Source organism: Astyanax mexicanus, chromosome 22 (assembly GCF_023375975.1).
Source record: "Astyanax mexicanus isolate ESR-SI-001 chromosome 22, AstMex3_surface, whole genome shotgun sequence".
Taxonomy (NCBI): Eukaryota; Metazoa; Chordata; class Actinopteri; order Characiformes; family Acestrorhamphidae; genus Astyanax; species Astyanax mexicanus.
In genome coordinates this window covers 8,123,650-8,143,652 of record NC_064429.1, presented here as the reverse complement: position 1 = coordinate 8,143,652, position 20,003 = coordinate 8,123,650, and the positions used below count along the sequence as shown (strand labels likewise).

Genomic DNA, 20,003 nt, shown 5'->3' with positions numbered 1-20,003 from the left:
GGTGCATAACAATATATTAAATAATGAATCACCACATTTAAACTGCTAGACTTATTTATTTGACAATATTACAATATTATTCTGGAAATTAATATTGTTAGAACTTCACCCTAAATTGTATGGACCTTACATTTCAATTTTTTATTTTCTTTTGAATATTAACTTTATTCATCGAATGCTTTCTGGAAATTAAGTCAATAGATCTTCATTCTGGATATGCATTTTTATTAAACTTTTGTTGTTGTTATTAATTATTTTAAATATTAGATTTTGTTTTAGTAGTATAGTTTTTTCTTTAACTTAAAATTTTTTTGGAAAATTCTCCCACTTTTTAAATAAATTGCATTCTGGATATTAATTTAATCAAAACTCAATGTGAATATTGTTATAAGACATTAATTCTGGAAAGTAATTCTATTGTAACTTTTTTAGAATATTTAAATTGTATTTGAACACAATTCTGAATATTAATGTTATTTAATAAAATAAGGTTGTGTCATATTAAAAACATTACAGATAAACACTATGCTGCAGATTAATATGTTTTTCATGGTATTGCATGGTGTACATGTATGTGTGTGTGTGTGTGTGTGTGTGTGTGTGTGTGTGTGTTTGTGTGTGTGTAGTATGGCCCTGTGATCATTCAGTGAACTGATGGTTGGTGTTATCTTTATGTGTGTGTGTGTGTGTGTGTGTGTGTGTGTCAGTGGTGTGGATCGGGGTCGAATGTGTGACGTTTGATTCTGGCTGACCTTTGACCCGGTCAGATCCGCTGTGCTGCTGCAGGTGTGTGTGCGTGTATCGAGTGATTGACGTTTGATTCTGGCTGACCTTTGACCTGGTCAGTTCCGCTGCAGGTGTACCCGAGCTGAAAGCTGCTGTGCTCCTGCTGTCCAACACTAATATGCTTGTAATGACCTCAGCTGTACTCAGGTCAGATTACAGTGAACACAAAGAGGGATTAGCTGCTTAGTTTAATACTGGAGCTGCGAGGCTAATGTTGCTAAACTAGTGGAATTATGGGATGTTTAGAGCCATGAGCAGAGCTGTAGAACTCAATCATGTGTGAAGGGAGAATAAAATGGAGTGAATATCCAAGTCTTTATTTTTGTGACTTGTGTGTCCAGATCTTGGTCTTAATTTGAAATGAAATTGACAATTAGGCAGTTAGGCAATTGGCTATTATAATGAGCATGGGCATTTACTAATTATCTTTATTAAAGTTTTGGGCATAACATGTAATAAATTAATCAGAGTCACTTGCCATTTCCTTTAAGACCCAGGTACTGGTGATCATTGACGCTGTGAAGGTGCATAAGCAGGTCCTTTACAGGAACAGTAATGTTATTTTATTTAGTTTTATGTGTATTGTTGATGTAAAAGTTGGGTTTGTGCACTGCTGCTAGTCCTTGTGTGTGTAACGACCAGTGAAATTTGCAATGTTGAGCATGCGTGGTTGAACATCTGACTGATGATGTATATCTAGGTTTTAATCAGTCAGTGGCGCACCTGTGTTTTCATTGGCATGATAGCAATATGCCAGAAATTTAGCTTAACACTCCTTATTTCCTAACCACTACACCCATCAGTGTAGACATATTCACAAGCACTGTTGCTATTTAAGTGACACAGGCATAAGATGTGAAAATAGACTGTTGGTGGGGTAGCAATGTCAAGATAGCAATGTCACACCTTGTGCAGTGTCATGTCCTCGCCCTGTTTTGTCTGTTCTCGTGCCTGTGTGTTGTTCCCACGTGACCCCTGCTCCTCTGTGTCCCCTGTCGCAGTAGTTTTCCACCACGTGTCTCATTTGTAGCTCCGCCCCTTCCCCAGGTGTTTCCACTTCTAGTGTGTTTCATGTTACTATAAATAGCCATCCTCTGTCACTTGTCCTTCGTCGGTCTTTCCACTTACCTCTGTTGTTTTCTCGCTCCTCGTTACTCTTATTTATTATCCTCGTTCCCTAGTTCTTTGCTCTGTGTTTTTCTCTGTTTATTTCTTAGCTCCTTGTTCCCTAGCTCTGTGTATATACCCTGCTTTATGTTTATTTCTAGTTTAGCTCCTTGTATATATTCCCTGTTTGTTTATCATTATTATTATCTCTAGTTTGTTTAGTTCATGTTCTTTAGTTTCTCTCGTTTGTTTTGTTTTTTTGGTTATATGTTTATCTATTTTCAGTTATTTAGTTTATTCCCCAGTTCCTTATATATATCTTTATGTTTAAGTGTTTACTTGTTTCTCGTTTCTTTGTTTATTTATATTTATTTATTAATTAAATTATTCATTTTGCCCTACCTGCACTTGCGTCCGTCTCCTCGTCTCCCTGCCTGGGTCATTCGTGACATGCAGGGCCCTTTTGGTTTATTCAAATGATGTCTTTTTAGTCTTAAAAAAGTTTTGATCTTTACTCAACCTGATTAAGACTTAACTCAAAAAATAAGTATTGATCTTGAAGCAAATTTAGGTATTAGGTCTATATCATGTCCCGGTACATCCTGATTCTTCTCCCCAGGAGCAACAAATACCAATTCTCACATAATCCTGCTTTAAATAATAGGTTTAGTTGAAAATACCCTTTTCAATTTATCTAACTGCTGTTTTTTTCTTTTACAGTCAGCATTGAGGTGGATGAAGGTAGGTCCAAGGCAGAAAGTTGGTGTTTCTGATAAAGGGGCCAATATAGAATGCTTAATTAATGGGACAAACCCAAATCTCCACAGGAAATGAGGGCCAGGTCACCATTTACTGCATTGATACGGATGGAGACTCTCATGGAGGAGGACAAGAAATGGAAAGAGAGAGCAAAAATCAGAAAGAGAAAAAGACTGAAAAGGGAGGAGCAACAAGATCAAGAAGAAGGAGGTCAGAAGAGAGGTCAGAGGAGAGGTCAGAGTCATCCAGAGATGGAAGAAAAGACAGAAGAAGAGGAGGCAAGGAGGGGAGGAGGAGAGGAAGACAGGGAAAGGAGGAGGAGATCAAGAAAGATAGAAAGAACAACAAGAATGAAAAGGCCAAGAAACAGCGCAGAGAAGAAGAGGATGAGGTAAAGGAGAAAGAGAAGACAGAGGAGAAGAAAAAGACAAAGAAAAAGAACAAAAAGGCTGAAGATGAAGAGATGAATGGGAAGAAGACAAAGAAAGGAGAACAGGACGACCAAGTGAAAGAGAAAAAGGAAAAGAAAAAGAAGAAGAAGGCAACTGAAATAATGTGAGTTGTGTCAGTGGAATCTAATACTAATCATTGTTGGTAATCCCAAATTTCCGAGAGGCATTTTTAATTTTATTTTAATTTTATAATTTTAAATTATTCATATGCATTCTATTATCTATACTGATAACTGATAAAATGTTTAGGACGTGTGAATGTATATTAAAGTATGGTACAGGGTACGGATGCGGGCTATTCAACAAAAATTAGTACTCGTTATCATGTTTTACTACAACCCAAATCCTTTTCACACCAGAATTCTTCTATAATAAGGAGAATTAATGTTAATATAAAAAAAAAACTAATATTTTCTGACATCTCTGATTATTATCATTGTCTTTAGGAATAATTAAATTGCATTGGGTAGATTTCTGACCCAAGAATGAAGGATGTTAGTAAAGTTGAGAAGAACAGGAGGGTTAAACAATCTTTTATTTTCTAGCTCAGAATCTGAAGCAAAGTCTTCCTCATCATCATCATCCTCAGAGGAGGAGGAGGAGGAGGAGGGTGAGAAGGAGAAGGTTGGTGATGAAGAGTTTGTGGTGGGCTCTCTGAGTCCGGAGGAGCTGGAGAGGCTGAAGGAGGCGGTGGACGAGAGGAAGAAGCTCATCACCACACTGAGAGGAAAGCCCTGGCCCATGCGCAAGAAACTGCCCACACTCAGGTACCACCCAGCTGTTTAACCATCATGTAGGGGCACCGAGTGGTCCAGCGGTCTAAATCGCTGCCACTATGAGCGGGAGGTTGCAGGTTCGAACCCTTAGCTCATGCAGCTTTACCATCATGCTGCCGGCGCTCAGAGGGAGCAAAATTGGATCTGCTCCCTTTGGGTGGGTAGATGGCGCTCTCTCCCTACATCACTCCTAGGGTGATGTTGATCAGCACAGGGTGTCTGTGAGCTGATGTATCAGAACTGAGCCACTGCAGCGCAGATGTAAGCAGTGAACACAGTACTTACCGTGCTCTTAGTGTGTAAACAGCATGGAGCAGCAGAGACAGCGTTTGTTCATAGCAGTGTATTATCTGCCTAATACAGTGTCAGATTAATCAGATTAAACTGCACCTTATCAGCAGTTTAGCTCAATTAAAAAGGAGTGTATTTGATAGCTGGGTCGGATAGAGACCAGATTATGTTCTCACCACAAGTGAAATGCTCCAAAAAACAAATGTGCATTAATGCTTTAATATTGACAGCGTTAGTCATTTGTAATATGTATTTTTAATTCTATCTGTCTTAATTCTCTGTTGATGCTGTAGGGAGTCTCAGCTGTTTGTAGAGAAGTATGAAGGTGCTTTGGGGAAAGGACGAGGACGGAAGCTCTATGCCTACAAGGTCATGATGAGGAAGGTGAGAGGTTGTAATCAAAAGTTGAAGATCAAAACTTACTTAGTGTGCAGCAGTGACGGTATAGTTACTTTAAAAAAAAGTAATCCGATTACTGATTACTGATTACTCCTTTAAAAAGTAACTTAGTTACTTTACGGATTACTTGATTTTAAAAGTAACTAAGTTACTTTACAAAAATGCATTTTAACAGCAACAATGTATCTCTAGACATTTAAACTTGAACTATTTCCTGATTTTTTTTTTTTATAAAAATAAAAGACAATTTCTCTTGAATTAACTTAACATAAATATATTTTTTAATAAAAAATAAAATATGGTCTTTCTTGATTTCACTTAACATAAATACTTGTTTTTATAAAAAAAAAAAGTAAAATAAAAAAGTCTTTCTTGACCTGAAATATTTAACACTGTAAAACCGAACACTGAAGCTGTTGTTCTCTGCAGGGCAGCAAGGAGTGGTTTTATAAAACAGAACCGTGTATATGGTCTAGGCCAGGGATCACATATATGTGGACTGCGGTCCGGGTCCGGACCCAGACGTTGTCCAATGCGGACCCAAACCGATAAACTACAGAGAAGGATTTAATTCTGACAGAGTTCATTTAAAGCGTCAGAACTTTTCTTGTCTTTACAGTATGCGCGCTCTGCGGCACAGTGAACTCACAGACCAATCACGTGTGGTGTAAAATCTTCAAACGCTCTCCTCGGCCACCTAACTCTAACACCTAAATCCACATGCTTTTTTTATACTTTGATTGTTCTCCCAGCTTGTCCAGAAATGCATGTGTAAAGTGTGTCCTTCAGTGGTGCGTAATGCTGCTTTAAGCTATGAGTATCTAAATGCATTTTATAAATCTGTGTTTTGTGGATGTGTCTACCATGCTTCTCTGCATCAGAAATGGATGAAGTTTGAGAGAGACTTGGAGAACTTCAAGACGGCCTGCATCCCATGGGAGATGAAGATTAAAGAAATTGAAAGTATGTGTCTGAAGCATTCTAGACACATCAAAAAGTAGCATGCATGCAGCATGCACTCTTAAAAATTAGGGAGTTTTTGCCTGCAACCTTAAAAACTAGGTAGGGGAAAATGGGTTTAAAAGCATTTACTAAACTCAAGACAACTTACAGTTTAAAACACTATACTTATAAAATACAGAGCAAACAGCATATATGCTTATAAAGTAGGCAGCTGCCATCAACTGCCAGAGTCCTGAGAGAGCACAATTGGTCTTGTCTCTCTGAGTGTGTAAAGTAGATGGCGCTCTTTCCTCTCATCACTCCTAGGGTGATGTGGATCAACACAAGGCTGCGTCTGTGAGCTGATGTATCAGAACCAAGTCGCTGCACTTTCCTCCGAGCGTTAGCGCTGTGATGCTACTCAGCAATGCTGCATCAGCAGCAGTTTACAAAGAGGCGGAGTCTGACTTCACATGTATCAGAGGAGGCGTGTGCTAGTCTTCAACCTAACCTTCTTGTGTTGTGGTATCACTTGTGATTGGGAATATACAGCTAAGTAACAGTTAAATGCATGGGACAATTAAGCCTATAGCTAAATTGATAAAAAAAATGGGAAAAATGTATTCTAAAAAAGCCACACATTCAAAAAAAACTGTGCTGCTCTTTCAGCTACTAACTGAGTAGTCTTATGCATCTAGAGTAGTATGCATCCACACAAGACAGGTATGCACCCCCGTCAAAAGTAGCGTGCAGAATGCACTCCTAAAAAGTACAGTTTTCAGTATGCAATCTTAAAACATAGCCTAAAAAAGGTAGCCTAAATTTGTTTCAAAAACTCAACCAAAAACAAGCATCAAGGTGCACCATTAAAAATTATAGAAAATTGAGATGCACCCTTAAAATTTAGAGAACATTAAAAAGCACCATTTAAAAATAGCTGAAATTCAGATACACCCTTTAAAACTAGAAATAATCTTAAGGAGACTTGAGGTAAAACAGGAAACAGACGCACCTTTGAAAAGTAGTATTTTCCAAACTCAAAACAGTTAAAATCACGCTCAAAAACTGCACTGCTCCTATCTGCTGCAGCTACTAAGGAGTCTGATGCATCAAAAGTAGTATGAATTCACAGAAGTATGCAGCCTAAAAAAATAGGAAACATCAAATGTATCTATTTAAATGTGGGAAACAACAAAGAGCAATCTTAAAAACTAGGGAACAATATGATGAACCAAGAAAAACTAGGAAACATCAAGTTGCTCCCTTAAAACTAGGGAACATGAAGATGCAACCTTAAAATTAAAGACCCTAAAAATAGTTTTTATTTGATTTAATTGTGTGTATTTGTTCATTTATTAGAATTAAATTAGTCATTCATTAGTTTTAAATTATCTATTAGTTTTAAATTAGTCACATAAGATTTATATTAGATACACCAGTATCTATCAGCAAAAGTACATATGATTAATGAATGGTACACACTAGAGTATTTTATAATAATATAAATAATATTTCTGATGCTGTATTTCTCTGTGTGAAATATTCTCCAGGTCATTTTGGATCTTCAGTCGCCTCCTACTTCATATTTCTGAGATGGATGTACGGCATCAACATGATTCTGTTCAGCCTGACGTTCGGGCTGGTCATGGTTCCTGAGGTGAGGAGCTCTGCAGCTGCAGCTCCTGCATGCTGAAATTCTGCATTACCATTCATTACTGTTGCACAGGTGCTCCTAACAGGCATGAGGACAGTTGAAAGTGAGGCAGTTAAAGGTCTTTGTGCTGAAAATGGGCCGTGGCCGAGAGTCCGGGGGGGCTTTCATTACTGCCCTACATACAGTTATACAGTAGAAGAAACAGACACACCTAACAGAACATTAAAAGCACATGTTCTCATATTTGATCTATTGGGACTGATATTCTGATTCTAACAGAGCAGTGGATTAGAAAACAGATTTGCTTATTGTTTAAAAATATAGTTAGGTATAATATAGTTATAGTTATTGTTATGTAAATATAGTTATAGTATATTTAACTATTCAAAACATATACTGGTCAAACTCAGGCAGCTTTACTTCATTTTTTACAAGGTTTCTAATCTGAAGATGGTTACATTTTTCTCAGTCCTGTTACCAAAACTCATGTGATATTTAAAAAGCATGTTTAAAAGAGCAAGTCCACTAATTCCTTTAATTTTCTCTCAAGAAAGTCTTTATTTTTAAAGCTATGATTGACTGCCTGTTCAAATAATTTATATTTAAAAAATAACTATTTATACATGCACATTGTATTTTTCTAAAAAAGATGCAAAGCCATTTTTATATTTTCAAGAAGACCCAAACCTGAAATAGATTAAATTTATTATCATGCAATTTATTAAACAAATGGATAAATGATGAACCAAAGAGAATTGGACAAATTATTACATTAATGAATCATTAAACAAGTGGGCAATAATCATTCCTGGTACTGAGACTCACTCCTGTTACTAGAACTCACTTCTGTTACTGGAACTAATTCTTGTTACTCTTTAATGTTTTGAGTAACAGGACTAAAAGAAACAGTAATGAGTTTTTAGTGTAGAATTAGCAATTGGTGAATGTCAGCTATGTTAATAGCATGAGAACACTGAGCGCATTCTAGTGATTTTACCAAAATTAGTATTTTCAAAATAAACAAATAAGATCTAATAATGAATTTAGGAAACAGGAGTGAGTGTTGAGATTGACCTCATCAGTCACTGTTACAAAAAGATCAAATATACAGAACAACTAATGAGGGAACTTAATTTTGGTCTGTCCATGATCTTCAGAAGACCCAGCTGATGTCACTTCCTGTTGTAGATGTGACTTCCTGTTGTAGAATGTTCCAGATGTTTCATTCATTTTAACTTAAATATCATAGATTTATTATGAAAAAAATTTCGGGTCACACAACAATGCAAAAAGTTTATAGTTAGAGAGTGGGGTTAGGTAACAAATTATATTTTATAGTAGTTTTTATTAATGTTTTTAATTAAGTACATATCTTACTTTTGCATTTAGGTCACTATGCTTAATAATAAAAAAAAAAATTAAAGTTGTTTTGTGTGCACATTTATTTACAAGTAATGCCCTGTAATCAGATACATGTGATCAGATACTGACAATAGTGTTTCTGATTTGTATTAAATCTTAGTATAAACTTGGATCTGTATTTTTTTTTCTGTGCAGGCACTGATGGGGCGGCCTTATGGGAGCATTCCTAGAAAGACTGTCCCTAGAGAGGAACAGGCCAGTGCTATGGACTTCGCTGTCTTGTGGGACTGGGGGGTAAGAGAACAGGGATTTGATGTGTCAGATAATAAATGCACTTATTATTGCATTAGATAAGCAGTAATTAATAACGAATATGCTTATTATTCTACTGTATTTCTTGAAGCCAGTCATACAGCACCAGTGTTGCCAACTTAGCGACTTTGTCGCTATATTTAGCGACATTTCAGACCCTCTAGCGACTTTTTTTGTAAAAAAGCGACTAGCGTCAAATCTAGCAAGTTTTTTTTGGTGTTTTTGGAGACTTTTGGCGACTCTGAGATGAACACATGCTCTTCAGTCACTGACCTCCGCGAGCAGCGGGTGCTGCCGTGAGCCCCGCCCACAAGACTCACAGGGCAGTGTCACAGTCAGACCACACCCACACCACTCCACGAACACACTGTAAATAAACTATGCATGCTGACTGACCCCGCCCCGTATTTACAGAGCAGAAAAATAAATATAACCGTGTCTTCAGTATGACACAAAAAGAAATCACTGAATTGAACTCACACAGTCTCAGTCAGTCACCTCATTCACCACATAGCCTGTCACTCACCTCCTCCACAGTGTGTGCCTCTAAAAAGCTAAACGTCTAGCTAGCTAGCTCATCATTGAACAAATTGTCTATAATAGGTTTAAAAATAAAGAAAACTTAAGAACAGTTCCGGCTAACTGCTGCTCTTATAATAACATTAAACAACACAACAAAAAACTGATCTATGTAATTAACATAAAAATGAAATAATTTTGAGAGTGGCTGCCTATTTAAAAAGCAACATAAGATGTTAATTTGTTAGAGTTCATTTGTAACATTTCTAACATATTTAAAGTGCTTTTTACTCATTTTTTTCTCTTCCACAAGGTTAATACTTTACAGCTTCAAAAACATGCATTATGCAAACTAGGCAATGACGTCATTTCGTGACTTTTAGGACAGCCAATAGCTACTTTACTTTTCCTACTGAGGAGTTGGCAACACTATACAGCCATGTGTATTTCTGATATGGAGAATGTGTTTTTTTTTCTCTTTTGCAGGGTTATGCTAAGTATTCAGTCTTATTTTATGGATACTACAACAACCAGCGAGCTGTCGGCTGGCTGAAGTTCCGCATGCCCCTGTCCTACTTCTTGGTGGGGGTGGGCACGGTGGCTTACAGCTACATGGTGGTCATTAGAACGTGAGTTTTTACTTTCTACTGTAGGTTCTTGATGATTCCTTGTAGAAATAACTCATTAGCCACAAGCTAATTTACTAATCCAAAGCTTACACACTGGACATACATTGATACTGTATATAAAACTCAAGCTCATACACTTACTGTATTTTTTTACCTATAAAGAGCACATAAAACCCTTTAATTGTCCCCAAATATCATCAGTGTGCCTTATAATCTGGTGCACCTTATGTTTAAACTCTACCAGTCAGGTTGAAAAAAGCAATAAAGACACTCCACTAAAGTGCAGCATTTTAAAGGAGTTTCAGTGAAGTTTCTCCAGCACCAAGGCTGGAGCAGTATTAGCATTAGCTGCTAACCAGGCTAAGCACTAGCTCTTTCTACGTTCAAAGGTCAGAGAGTATATTGGACTGTGGTCTGTGTGTTTACTGTGTTGAAACAAGCTACATGGGATAAAACACAAGCTGATAGCACCATATAAATACGATTTAAGGCATTGTTATCAACTAAAAGGGTTGCCAGGTCCTACAGGTCCAACAAAAATATCCAGCCTAAAGTCAGTCTAAAACCCGCCATTCAGAAGCTTAAACTGTCACATGTTTAAAGCAAATAGCAAAACAATGAACTATGAGCGTATGACTTAGTATTTTGTTTATAAGTGATTTTTGATCAGTACTGCTATTTATCTATTTATAAGTCATTAATATTGTTTAATATTGTATATTTTTGTTCTTTTATTTAAAAAAAAATCCCAGTCAAGAACATTTAATAGTAACATAATTAGCAAAATAAAAAAGACTTTTATTCACTCATTTCTGTTCTTTTCTTTCCTGAACTCTCTTCTCTAAAATATATTTTTTTATCACCTTGTAATTTCTGGTTACATTGTGATTTCTGTCTCTCTGTCTCCTTTTTCACTCTGTCCTCCCTTATGTCCTTATTATATCCTCCTGGTTGTTGTAATCAAATGCAAGTAAGATTAATTTTATGGTTGACTTTTTTATTTTTTGGCAGCTGTGGTAATTTTTTTAAGTAGCCCAAAAAAAATCCCACACCCTGCCACCCTTGATTTTTAAAACAAGCCCAATTAGAAGGGAAAACCGCGAACTTGGCAACTCTGTCAACTTGTATTGCTAGCATTGCTAATCTGGGACAATGCTAACAATAATAGCTGATATGAAAATGTTAAACATGTAACCTGGAACACTATTGTAAGATGCGCTACAAAACACTGTTAAGTAACTAACAAAACATTTCTAGTCTTTAGATAACTGTTTTTTAAATACACAGTATTTTACAATTATGAATGTGTAATGCTAACTAGAACATGGTCAGCATAGTTGTAAGATCGTTGTGAGATTAATGGTATGCATTATTTAACTAGCATTAAGCTAACAATGCTAATAATAAACCTAGCATGATACCCACAAGCTAAAATGCTAACACACTTACTATAATTTGATATGTTAGTCCCAATCTAACACACTAACCACAAGCTTTTGGTTCAATCAGATATTAATGATCAATCAGGTTCAGAAACACATATTGCATTTATATTCCTGTTGCTAATTTTCCTGCGTATTGATTGCAGCATGGCACGCAATGCTAAAGAGGACGGTGGGGGCGATGACACCAGTTTTAATTTTAGCTGGAAGATTTTCACCAGTTGGGATTACCTGATTGGAAACCCGGAGACAGCCGACAACAAGTTCGCCTCCATCACCACAAGCTTCAAGGTATGTACACAACCATTGAGTAATTTATTTTTTTTTACTGGTTTACAATACAGTTTTGACCAGGTGGTTTGCTTTTGCTGTTTTTGCAGCTATAGCTGCAGAGCTTCACCAAGAGATCTGTGGGTTCGAGAGAGAAGCATGTAGCACTAATGCTAATGCGAAAAAGCAAAAAGATGCACAAACTCAGATTTGTCCGTTCACATTCACGTCGCATGTCCATTGATGGGATATGTATCTTATTTATGACCACGTATAAAAGTGACTCAAATCTGATTTGAAAAATGATCTGAGCCACATTGAGCAAAAAATCTGATTTAAATCACTTCATCCTGGTAATGTGAACGTAGCCATTGAGAACTATCTTGTGCATCAGCTTTAGAAGAGGCTTCCCCCAAGGACAGTGCCAACTTCTGTATATTTCACTGAATATGTGAATTTATTTGGTTAACTCTGGGGAGGCCTGTTCTCAGTGGAACCTTTTTGGTTATTATGTGCAAAGTTTTGAATACTGATTTTTATTATTATTATTATTACTTTTTTTTTCTTTTTTCTTCTTTTTTGTGTAAAAGCATGAGTGCACTCAATATTTTTCAATCTTGTATTATTGTCACTTAAAGCATAAAAGTGTGAAACTTTGATAAACTGAAACAAACTAAACTGAACTAAACTAGCAACACCTTAGCAACCACCTAGCAACACCATAGCAACCACCTTGGACATGTTACCAACCACCTAGCAACACCATAGCTAACACCTTGGACATGTTGGCAACCTCTTAGCAACACCATAGCGACCACTTAGCATACATTAGCAACAACTCAATAATCAAACCTTAGCAATCACCTGGGATACCATAGTGAAAACACATTTCTAAATCCTGCCTTTATACAGCTCTTTTCATTCTGAAAACATATTGGTTTAATCTTATTTAAAACTAAGTTCATTGACCTTGGATTGGTATAATTTAAGAAGACAGTGGATATGAATTTAACATCATAAGGACATTAGACTCTATCATCTATCAGGCATTGGTTTTATCTATAAAAGAGAAATATGGATTGACATAAAAACCTGATTGTCACGTTCTGTGTTTTTCTGGCTCTCCTCTGCTAATTTTTGGTTTCCGGTTTCTTTCATTAAATTTACTTGCAGCTGCATCCACCTCCTCAGAAGATAATGGATTTATTTAGGTTATCTAACAATACCTTAACTTAAGACCAATCAAAGTTACCATCCTTCATTAAAATGGTGTTGGTTAAATTGATGTTGGTTGTGCTCGTTTGGAGATACAGTTAAAATATTTTAATATTGCAGTATACAGTATTACCAATTATAACACTCAACACTAGTCATTCCCCACAATCATCTTTTTAAAATGACTTTTTCCTCATCAGGAAGCCATCGTCGAGGAGCAGGAGAGCAGAAAGGATGACAACATCCATCTGACCCGCTTCCTCCGCGTTTTGGCCAACTTCTTGGTTCTGTGCTGCCTGGCAGGAAGTGGATATCTGATCTACTTTGTGGTGCGTCGGTCTCAGAAGTTTGCCCTTGAGGGTCTGGATAACTATGGCTGGTGGGAGAGGAATGAGGTAAGCTCAGCTTTTCTCTGTTTCTTCTTATATCTTATATTACATGTAGGTTTCAAATGGTGTCCCTAAATTCCTTCACGATCAATAAAGTATCTATTTATCTACATACCTACCTACCTGAACTGAGAGACCACAATCAGTTAAGATTAGAAACAACACCTCCAGCACCACCATACTGAGCACCAGTGCCCCACAGGGCTGTGTGCTCAGCCCACTGCTGTTCACTCTGCTGACTCACGACTGTACTGCAAAGTACAGCTCAAACCACATCATCAAGTTCGCTGATGACACAACTGTAGTTGGCCTCATCAGCAAGAACGACGAGTCAGCATACAGAGAGGAGGTGCAGTGGCTGAGGGACTGGTGCAGGACCAACAACCTAACAATCTCTAAACGTGGATAAAACCAAAGAGATGGTTTGTTGACTTCAGGAGAGCTCCAGGTGTCCACCACCCGCTGAACATCAACGGCTCTGCTGTGGAAATTGTGAACCTCATTGCAGAGAACCTCACCTGGTCCCTTCAACACCAGCTCCATAACAAAGAAAGCCCAGCAGCGCCTCTACTTCCTGCGGAGACTGAGAAAAGTAATCTCCCACCTCCAATACTCACCATGTTCTACAGAGGGACTGTGGAGAGCATCAGACTCTGCAACAGCTTCTTCCACCAGGCAGTCAGACTCTACAACTCACAGAGCCTCCACTGCCAGACTCTGCAACAGCTTCTTCCACCAGGCAGTCAGTCTCCTTAACACACAGAGCCTCCACTGCCAGACTCTGCAACAGCTTCTTCCACCAGGCAGTCAGACTCTACAACTCACAGAGCCTCCACTGCCAGACTCTGCAACAGCTTCTTCCACCAGGCAGTCAGTCTCCTTAACACACAGAGCCTCCACTGCCAGACTCTGCAACAGCCTCTTCCACCAGGCAGTCAGACTCTTCAACACACAGAGCCTCCACTGCCAGACTCTGCAACAGCTTCTTCCACCAGGCAGTTAGTCTCCTTAACACACAGAGCCTCCACTACCAGACTCTGCAACAGCTTCATCCACCAGGCAGTCAGGCTCCTCAACACACAGAGCCTCCACCACCAGACTCTGCAACAGCTTCATCTACCAAGCAGTCAGACTCCTCAACACAAAGACAGAGCTGAACCCCACCCCACCCACCACATGTTACATATCTTTGCACCTTATTATACCGTATCGGTACTGCACTGTGTCCTGTTTTTTTTTTAATTGTCTTGTCTTTAGTATTTATTGTATTTATTGTAGTGTTATAGTCTAATGTTGCACGATCATCACACCTTGCACTTTATGTTGTCTATTGTTTATGTTGTCTTTATGTTGTCCCATGTTGCACCATGGTTCCGGAGGAACGTAATTTTACTAAACTGTGTACCTGTACTTAGATGTAATGACAATAAAAACCTCTTGACTCTTGACTACCTTCTGACCTACCCATCATATCATATATCAATTCTAATTTCAGTCATGTGTTCTCCAGGTGAACATGGTGATGTCTCTGTTGGGAATGTTCTGTCCGATGCTGTTTGATGTGATCAGCGCGCTGGAGAACTATCACCCCCGTATTGCTCTGCAGTGGCAGCTAGGGCGCATCTTCGCCCTCTTTCTTGGCAACCTTTACACTTTCATCATAGCGCTCATGGACCAGATCAACCTAAAGGTGAGCTAGTTTTCTAAATCTTTTCTAAATCTACCCAGTAATACGATTGTTAGAGTGTTTTCCACCTGCATTTTTTTCATTTAAAGAAATCAGACTCTAGGTTGTTTTCACACTTTATATCAGAACAAACCTACTACAGGTGTACAAATGCCTTTACAGACTTAATTATGGTGTAATTGCCAATCCAGTAAATGGTATTTCTCAATAATAGGCCATTTAAAAAAGCAAATAAATGTCGAAATCTAAGGGTTTCATCCAAATTTACCACTTATTGTTATTACTTTGTTTTTTCAGAGAGCAGAAGAGGAGATAGTGAAGTTTAACATGACAGCATGGCAGGCCAACCTGTATAACGGAACCATACCGGAGAACTCCACTGCTCCTCCAATCACAGTGGACCCTGCAGACGTACCCAGGGGGCCTTGCTGGGAGACAATGGTGGGACAGGTACTGCTGTCAGTTTTGTTACCCAAATGACCCAGAATCAGACTGGATCTTGTATTCTGTGGATTAGATGACATTGGAAGCACTGCTCCTGTGGTTCGAATCCTGTTCATGCAGCTTGCCATCAGCTGCCAGAACCCTGAGAGAGCACAATTAACCTTGCTCTCTCTGGGTGGGTACAGTAGATGGCGCCCTTTTCCCACATCACTCCTAGGGTGATGTGGATCAGCACAAGGCTGCATCTGTGAGCTAATGTATCAGAACTGAGTAGATGCGCTTTCCTCCTAGCGTTAGCGCTGTGATGCTACTGGGTAATGCTGAATCAGCATTTAGCAGATTTTATTAAAAATGTTCTTTTAAGGTGTGAGAGTTTTGTAACTTTCTTCATTCTTATGATATCCCAAGTATTTCTTGCTTATTTGTATATGTGTAGTGTAATAGTAAATCTAATTAAAGAACAGTTAAAAAATAGCTACATCTAAACCTAGTAGTGCAGTATACTTCACAGTGCAAAAACAATATATAAGTGAACTGTAAGTATTATGTTAAGTTCACTTAAAAGACTTATACGTATGCTTAAGAATAAAACCACTAGACTAGTAGTTTACTGAGAGTATACTACTTATAAAAGTTATAAGCTAAAAAGTGGAATAATAGTTTATAAGTAGTAAACTAATAGTACTCTTATAAGTTCACTTTTAGTATAATTCAAAGTATACCTGAACTAAAAGTAAACTTCAAGTGTACAAGTAGTAAACTATAATACATTACTAGATTACATCTAAGTTTATTTTTGCTCATATTAGCAAACTTGTTTTGTGTACACAAAAGCATATACTTAAAATATACTTTTAGATACTAAAACTGGGCCAATTTAGACCCAACAAGTATTGAAATGGTACAATTACAATTCTAATACAAGTACATTGATACTAGTATACCTACTACATAATATATACTTGGGAAATATACTTCAACTTAAGTTTGATTAATAAAATTATAAGTATAAGTATATATTTTTTTTCCTAAGGGTGAAAAAAACTGAACATTCCAACCCACCAAAAGGGCTGTCCTTACATACATAAATCCTGTTGCTATATTTATATATTTATTATATATATATATATATATATATATATATATATATATATATATATATATATATATATATATATATATATCGGCTTTCATTATATATATATCGCTTTTATTATATATTTTCTGTTTGGCTTGCCATAATATACATATATATATATATATATATATATATATATATATATATATATATATATATATATATATATCGGCTTTCATTATATATATATCGCTTTTATTATATATTTTCTGTTTGGCTTGCCATAATATACATATATATATATATATATATATATATATATATATATATATATATATATATATATATATATATAAATAATGAGGAATATTATTATTGGACACTATAAATTGTAGCTGTTATTAACATTGGCTGTGACCGAAATGGCTCCCTATTTACTAGTAAGGGCACTATTGAGTATGTCAGCCAATCATAAGGGGGGATTCGAACGTGATTTTGAGGGCACTAAAAACTCCCATAATGCATCATGATTTATAGTAAACTTCGCTGCTTACTAAGCGAGCTGAATGTGTCCCAAAATGCATTGCGGGTCTCGCACCTAAGCAACAGACAGCCGAAGAAACGGAGCGGACAGCGAGCCACCAGGGTTGCCAGATTGTTACAGTGGGATTCAGATAAAACCAATTTACAGGGTAAAACATGTTTCAAATCCACAAAATTACAGAGAAAACCACCCAAACAGCTGATGTCAGTATTAACAATATTACAGGGTTTATTCCAACATGATCTTAACTAAAATACCATAAATATCTTAAATATCACTGATTACCAAAAAAAATATTTAAATGAGCTTATCTGCATATTTGTATTATGTGTTTTGTGCCTTGTATCATTGGACACACGAAACAAAAACTTAAAAACAGTACATAAAAACAACCTTGCAAGCAATGAAAGAAAGAAATAACTTACTCACATATAATAACGAACATAAACACAGCTTCAAATTTCCATCAGCAGGACTAAAAGCTCTGTCTCTGCAGGGTTAGATATCTAACTATAACACCGATGAGTTAAATTTCCCAACTCTTTACACTTGGTAGTTTTGTTCACCTGTCAAATCACAGCGTTTCCTCCAGACAATTTCAGACACAATTCGACGTTTGGCATGATACCACCCAATCTGGCAACAGAGCGAGCCGGTGTACGCTGCTATTTTTAAGAGTTTCTTCATGACGTTCAGTAATGTGAGGATCATCTTCTAAACATCGTAAATATAACAAACAGATAAATAACTTAATGATCAGCTCAGAGCTTCACTATCTTTAATTCAGAGCTCAGTTCAGTGTGTTTATGGAGTTTTAAACACGGTTCAGCCCCTCTCTTACCTGTGTGTGTTTATGCGACCGGTGCTGGCGCATGATAATGATGAGTTAGTGTCCGAATTCACTCCCGTTTTAGTGAACTTATTAGTATCTCCCTACATAGCGCAACACTAATGAGGGAGTAGGGAGCCATTTCGGTCACAGCCTCCTTTAGCACAGTATTTTTTTGTTTTTTTAAATGGTGCACACCAAAACTGAGAGTGCTACTGCTGCCCTCTTGTGGAGAAACTGCTAAATTAAAGTTTTTTTCTACAAGTAAATAAACATTTTAGTAATCAATAAAGCAATTTTGCTATTACTTCTATTAATAAAAAGTACATAAAAGAAAAAATAAATCCCTAAAAACTCCTAAAATATGATATAATAAAATAGAATTTAAAAATAACAGATTTGTATATAAGATCTGGTTGGTGATCTTTGTATACTAATTAGGATAATCTCTCTCCAGGAGTTTGTGCGCCTGATAATATCAGACACCATGACCACCTACATAACGCTGCTGATCGGTGATTTCCTCAGAGCTGTCTTGGTGCGCTTCCTCAACCACTGCTGGTGCTGGGACCTGGAGTACGGCTTCGTGAGTATCCACCTACTGTTTTGGTATACAATTAAACAAAATAAAAAAAAAACTATTAACAATCGGCTACTATAGAGTGAAACAAATATATAGATAGATAGATACAAGGGTGTGAAAAAGTATTTGCCAACCCCTACAGATTTCTTTTGATATTTTTTAGATTATCAAACAAACTTTAACATCAGACAAATATAACCTGAGTGAAAATAAAAAACAGTTTTTAAATGATGATTTTATTTATTAAAGCACAAAAAAAAATATTCAAACCAATCTAGCCCTGTGTAAAAAAAATATTTGCCCCTAAAACGAATAACTTGGTTGTGTCACTCTTGGCGGCAACAACTGTAATTAATCAAGCTTTACTGATAACTGATAACGAGTATTTCTCATCTCCGTGGAGGAATTTAATTCCACTCTTCAATTTCTTACAGAATTATTTTAATTCAGACACATTGGAGGATTTTCCAGCATAAACATCCTGTTTAAAATCATCCACAGCATCTCAATCATCCAGACTTTAACTACACCCTCCAAAACTTTCATTTAGTTTTTTTTAAGTCATTCAGAGACAGTGAACTTTAGAGGTTTGTGTGCTTTGGGTCATTGTCCTGCTGCAGAACCCAAGTACACCTGAGCTTGAGGTCACTAACAAACAGATGGCCGGATTCTGATTCTCCTTCAGGATTTTCTGGTAAACAGCAGAATTTCTGCTTCCATCAATTACAGCAAGTTATCCAGAACCTAAATCAGCAAATCAGCCCCAGACCATCACACTACCACCACCATGTTTTACTACGTTCAGTATGATGATCTTTTTCTGAAATATGTGTTAATTTTGTGCCAAATTTAACGGGACACACACCTTCTAAAAAATTTTGTTACGTCAGATCATCAAGATGTTTGAAGTGTTTTTTTTTCTTGGAATTCTCCAATGGAGACTATTTTCACCCAGTCTCTCTTTCTTAATATTGATCTTAACTGAGGCGAGTGAGACCTGCAGTTCTTTAAATGTTGTTCTGGGTTATTTTGTGATCTCCTGGATGAGTTGTTCATGCCTTTTTGGAGTAATTTTGTTCGGTCGGCCGGTCACTCCTGGGAAGGTTCACCAGTGTTCCATTGTGTTTTTCTCCATTAGTGAATAATAGTGAATCACTGTGGTTCTCTGGAGTCCCAAAGCTCTTTAGAAATTAATTTATAACCTTTTCCAGACTGATAGATGATCAATGATCAATGACTTTGTTTCCTGATCTGTTTTTAAATTTCTTCAGATGGGGGTTTAATAATAATGTGCTGCTTTTTTAAATGTTTTATCTGCTTCATGTTGTCAGACAGGTTCTATTTAGGTAAAACTCAGCTTTCCTAAAGTGTGATTAATTATAGTTAATTTATTTGGGGGGGGGGGGGGGGGGGTGATTGATAAATGAAATTATCATTTAAAAACTGTGTTTTTTTATTTACGCTATATTATGTTTATATATTTAGGCTTTATTTGTCTGATAATAAAGTTTGTTTGATAATCTGAAAAATGTTA

General features: G+C 36.9%; 1 protein-coding gene across 1 annotated transcript in view; it reads left to right on the top strand.

The window, feature by feature from the left end:
* Positions 1 to 2,687: 2,687 nt before the first annotated feature.
* Positions 2,688 to 20,003, top strand: part of tmc1 (transmembrane channel-like 1) — a 29,931-nt gene continuing 12,615 nt past the window's right edge. The window contains exons 1-12 of the mRNA XM_049470843.1: positions 2,688 to 3,207; positions 3,650 to 3,871; positions 4,465 to 4,555; positions 5,452 to 5,533; positions 7,063 to 7,169; positions 8,724 to 8,822; positions 9,846 to 9,988; positions 11,577 to 11,721; positions 13,116 to 13,310; positions 14,815 to 14,994; positions 15,289 to 15,441; positions 18,344 to 18,472. Coding sequence (XP_049326800.1) covers positions 2,696 to 3,207; positions 3,650 to 3,871; positions 4,465 to 4,555; positions 5,452 to 5,533; positions 7,063 to 7,169; positions 8,724 to 8,822; positions 9,846 to 9,988; positions 11,577 to 11,721; positions 13,116 to 13,310; positions 14,815 to 14,994; positions 15,289 to 15,441; positions 18,344 to 18,472 — 2,058 coding nt within the window. The 5' untranslated portion in view covers positions 2,688 to 2,695. The remainder of the gene's footprint in view (positions 3,208 to 3,649; positions 3,872 to 4,464; positions 4,556 to 5,451; positions 5,534 to 7,062; positions 7,170 to 8,723; positions 8,823 to 9,845; positions 9,989 to 11,576; positions 11,722 to 13,115; positions 13,311 to 14,814; positions 14,995 to 15,288; positions 15,442 to 18,343; positions 18,473 to 20,003) is intronic.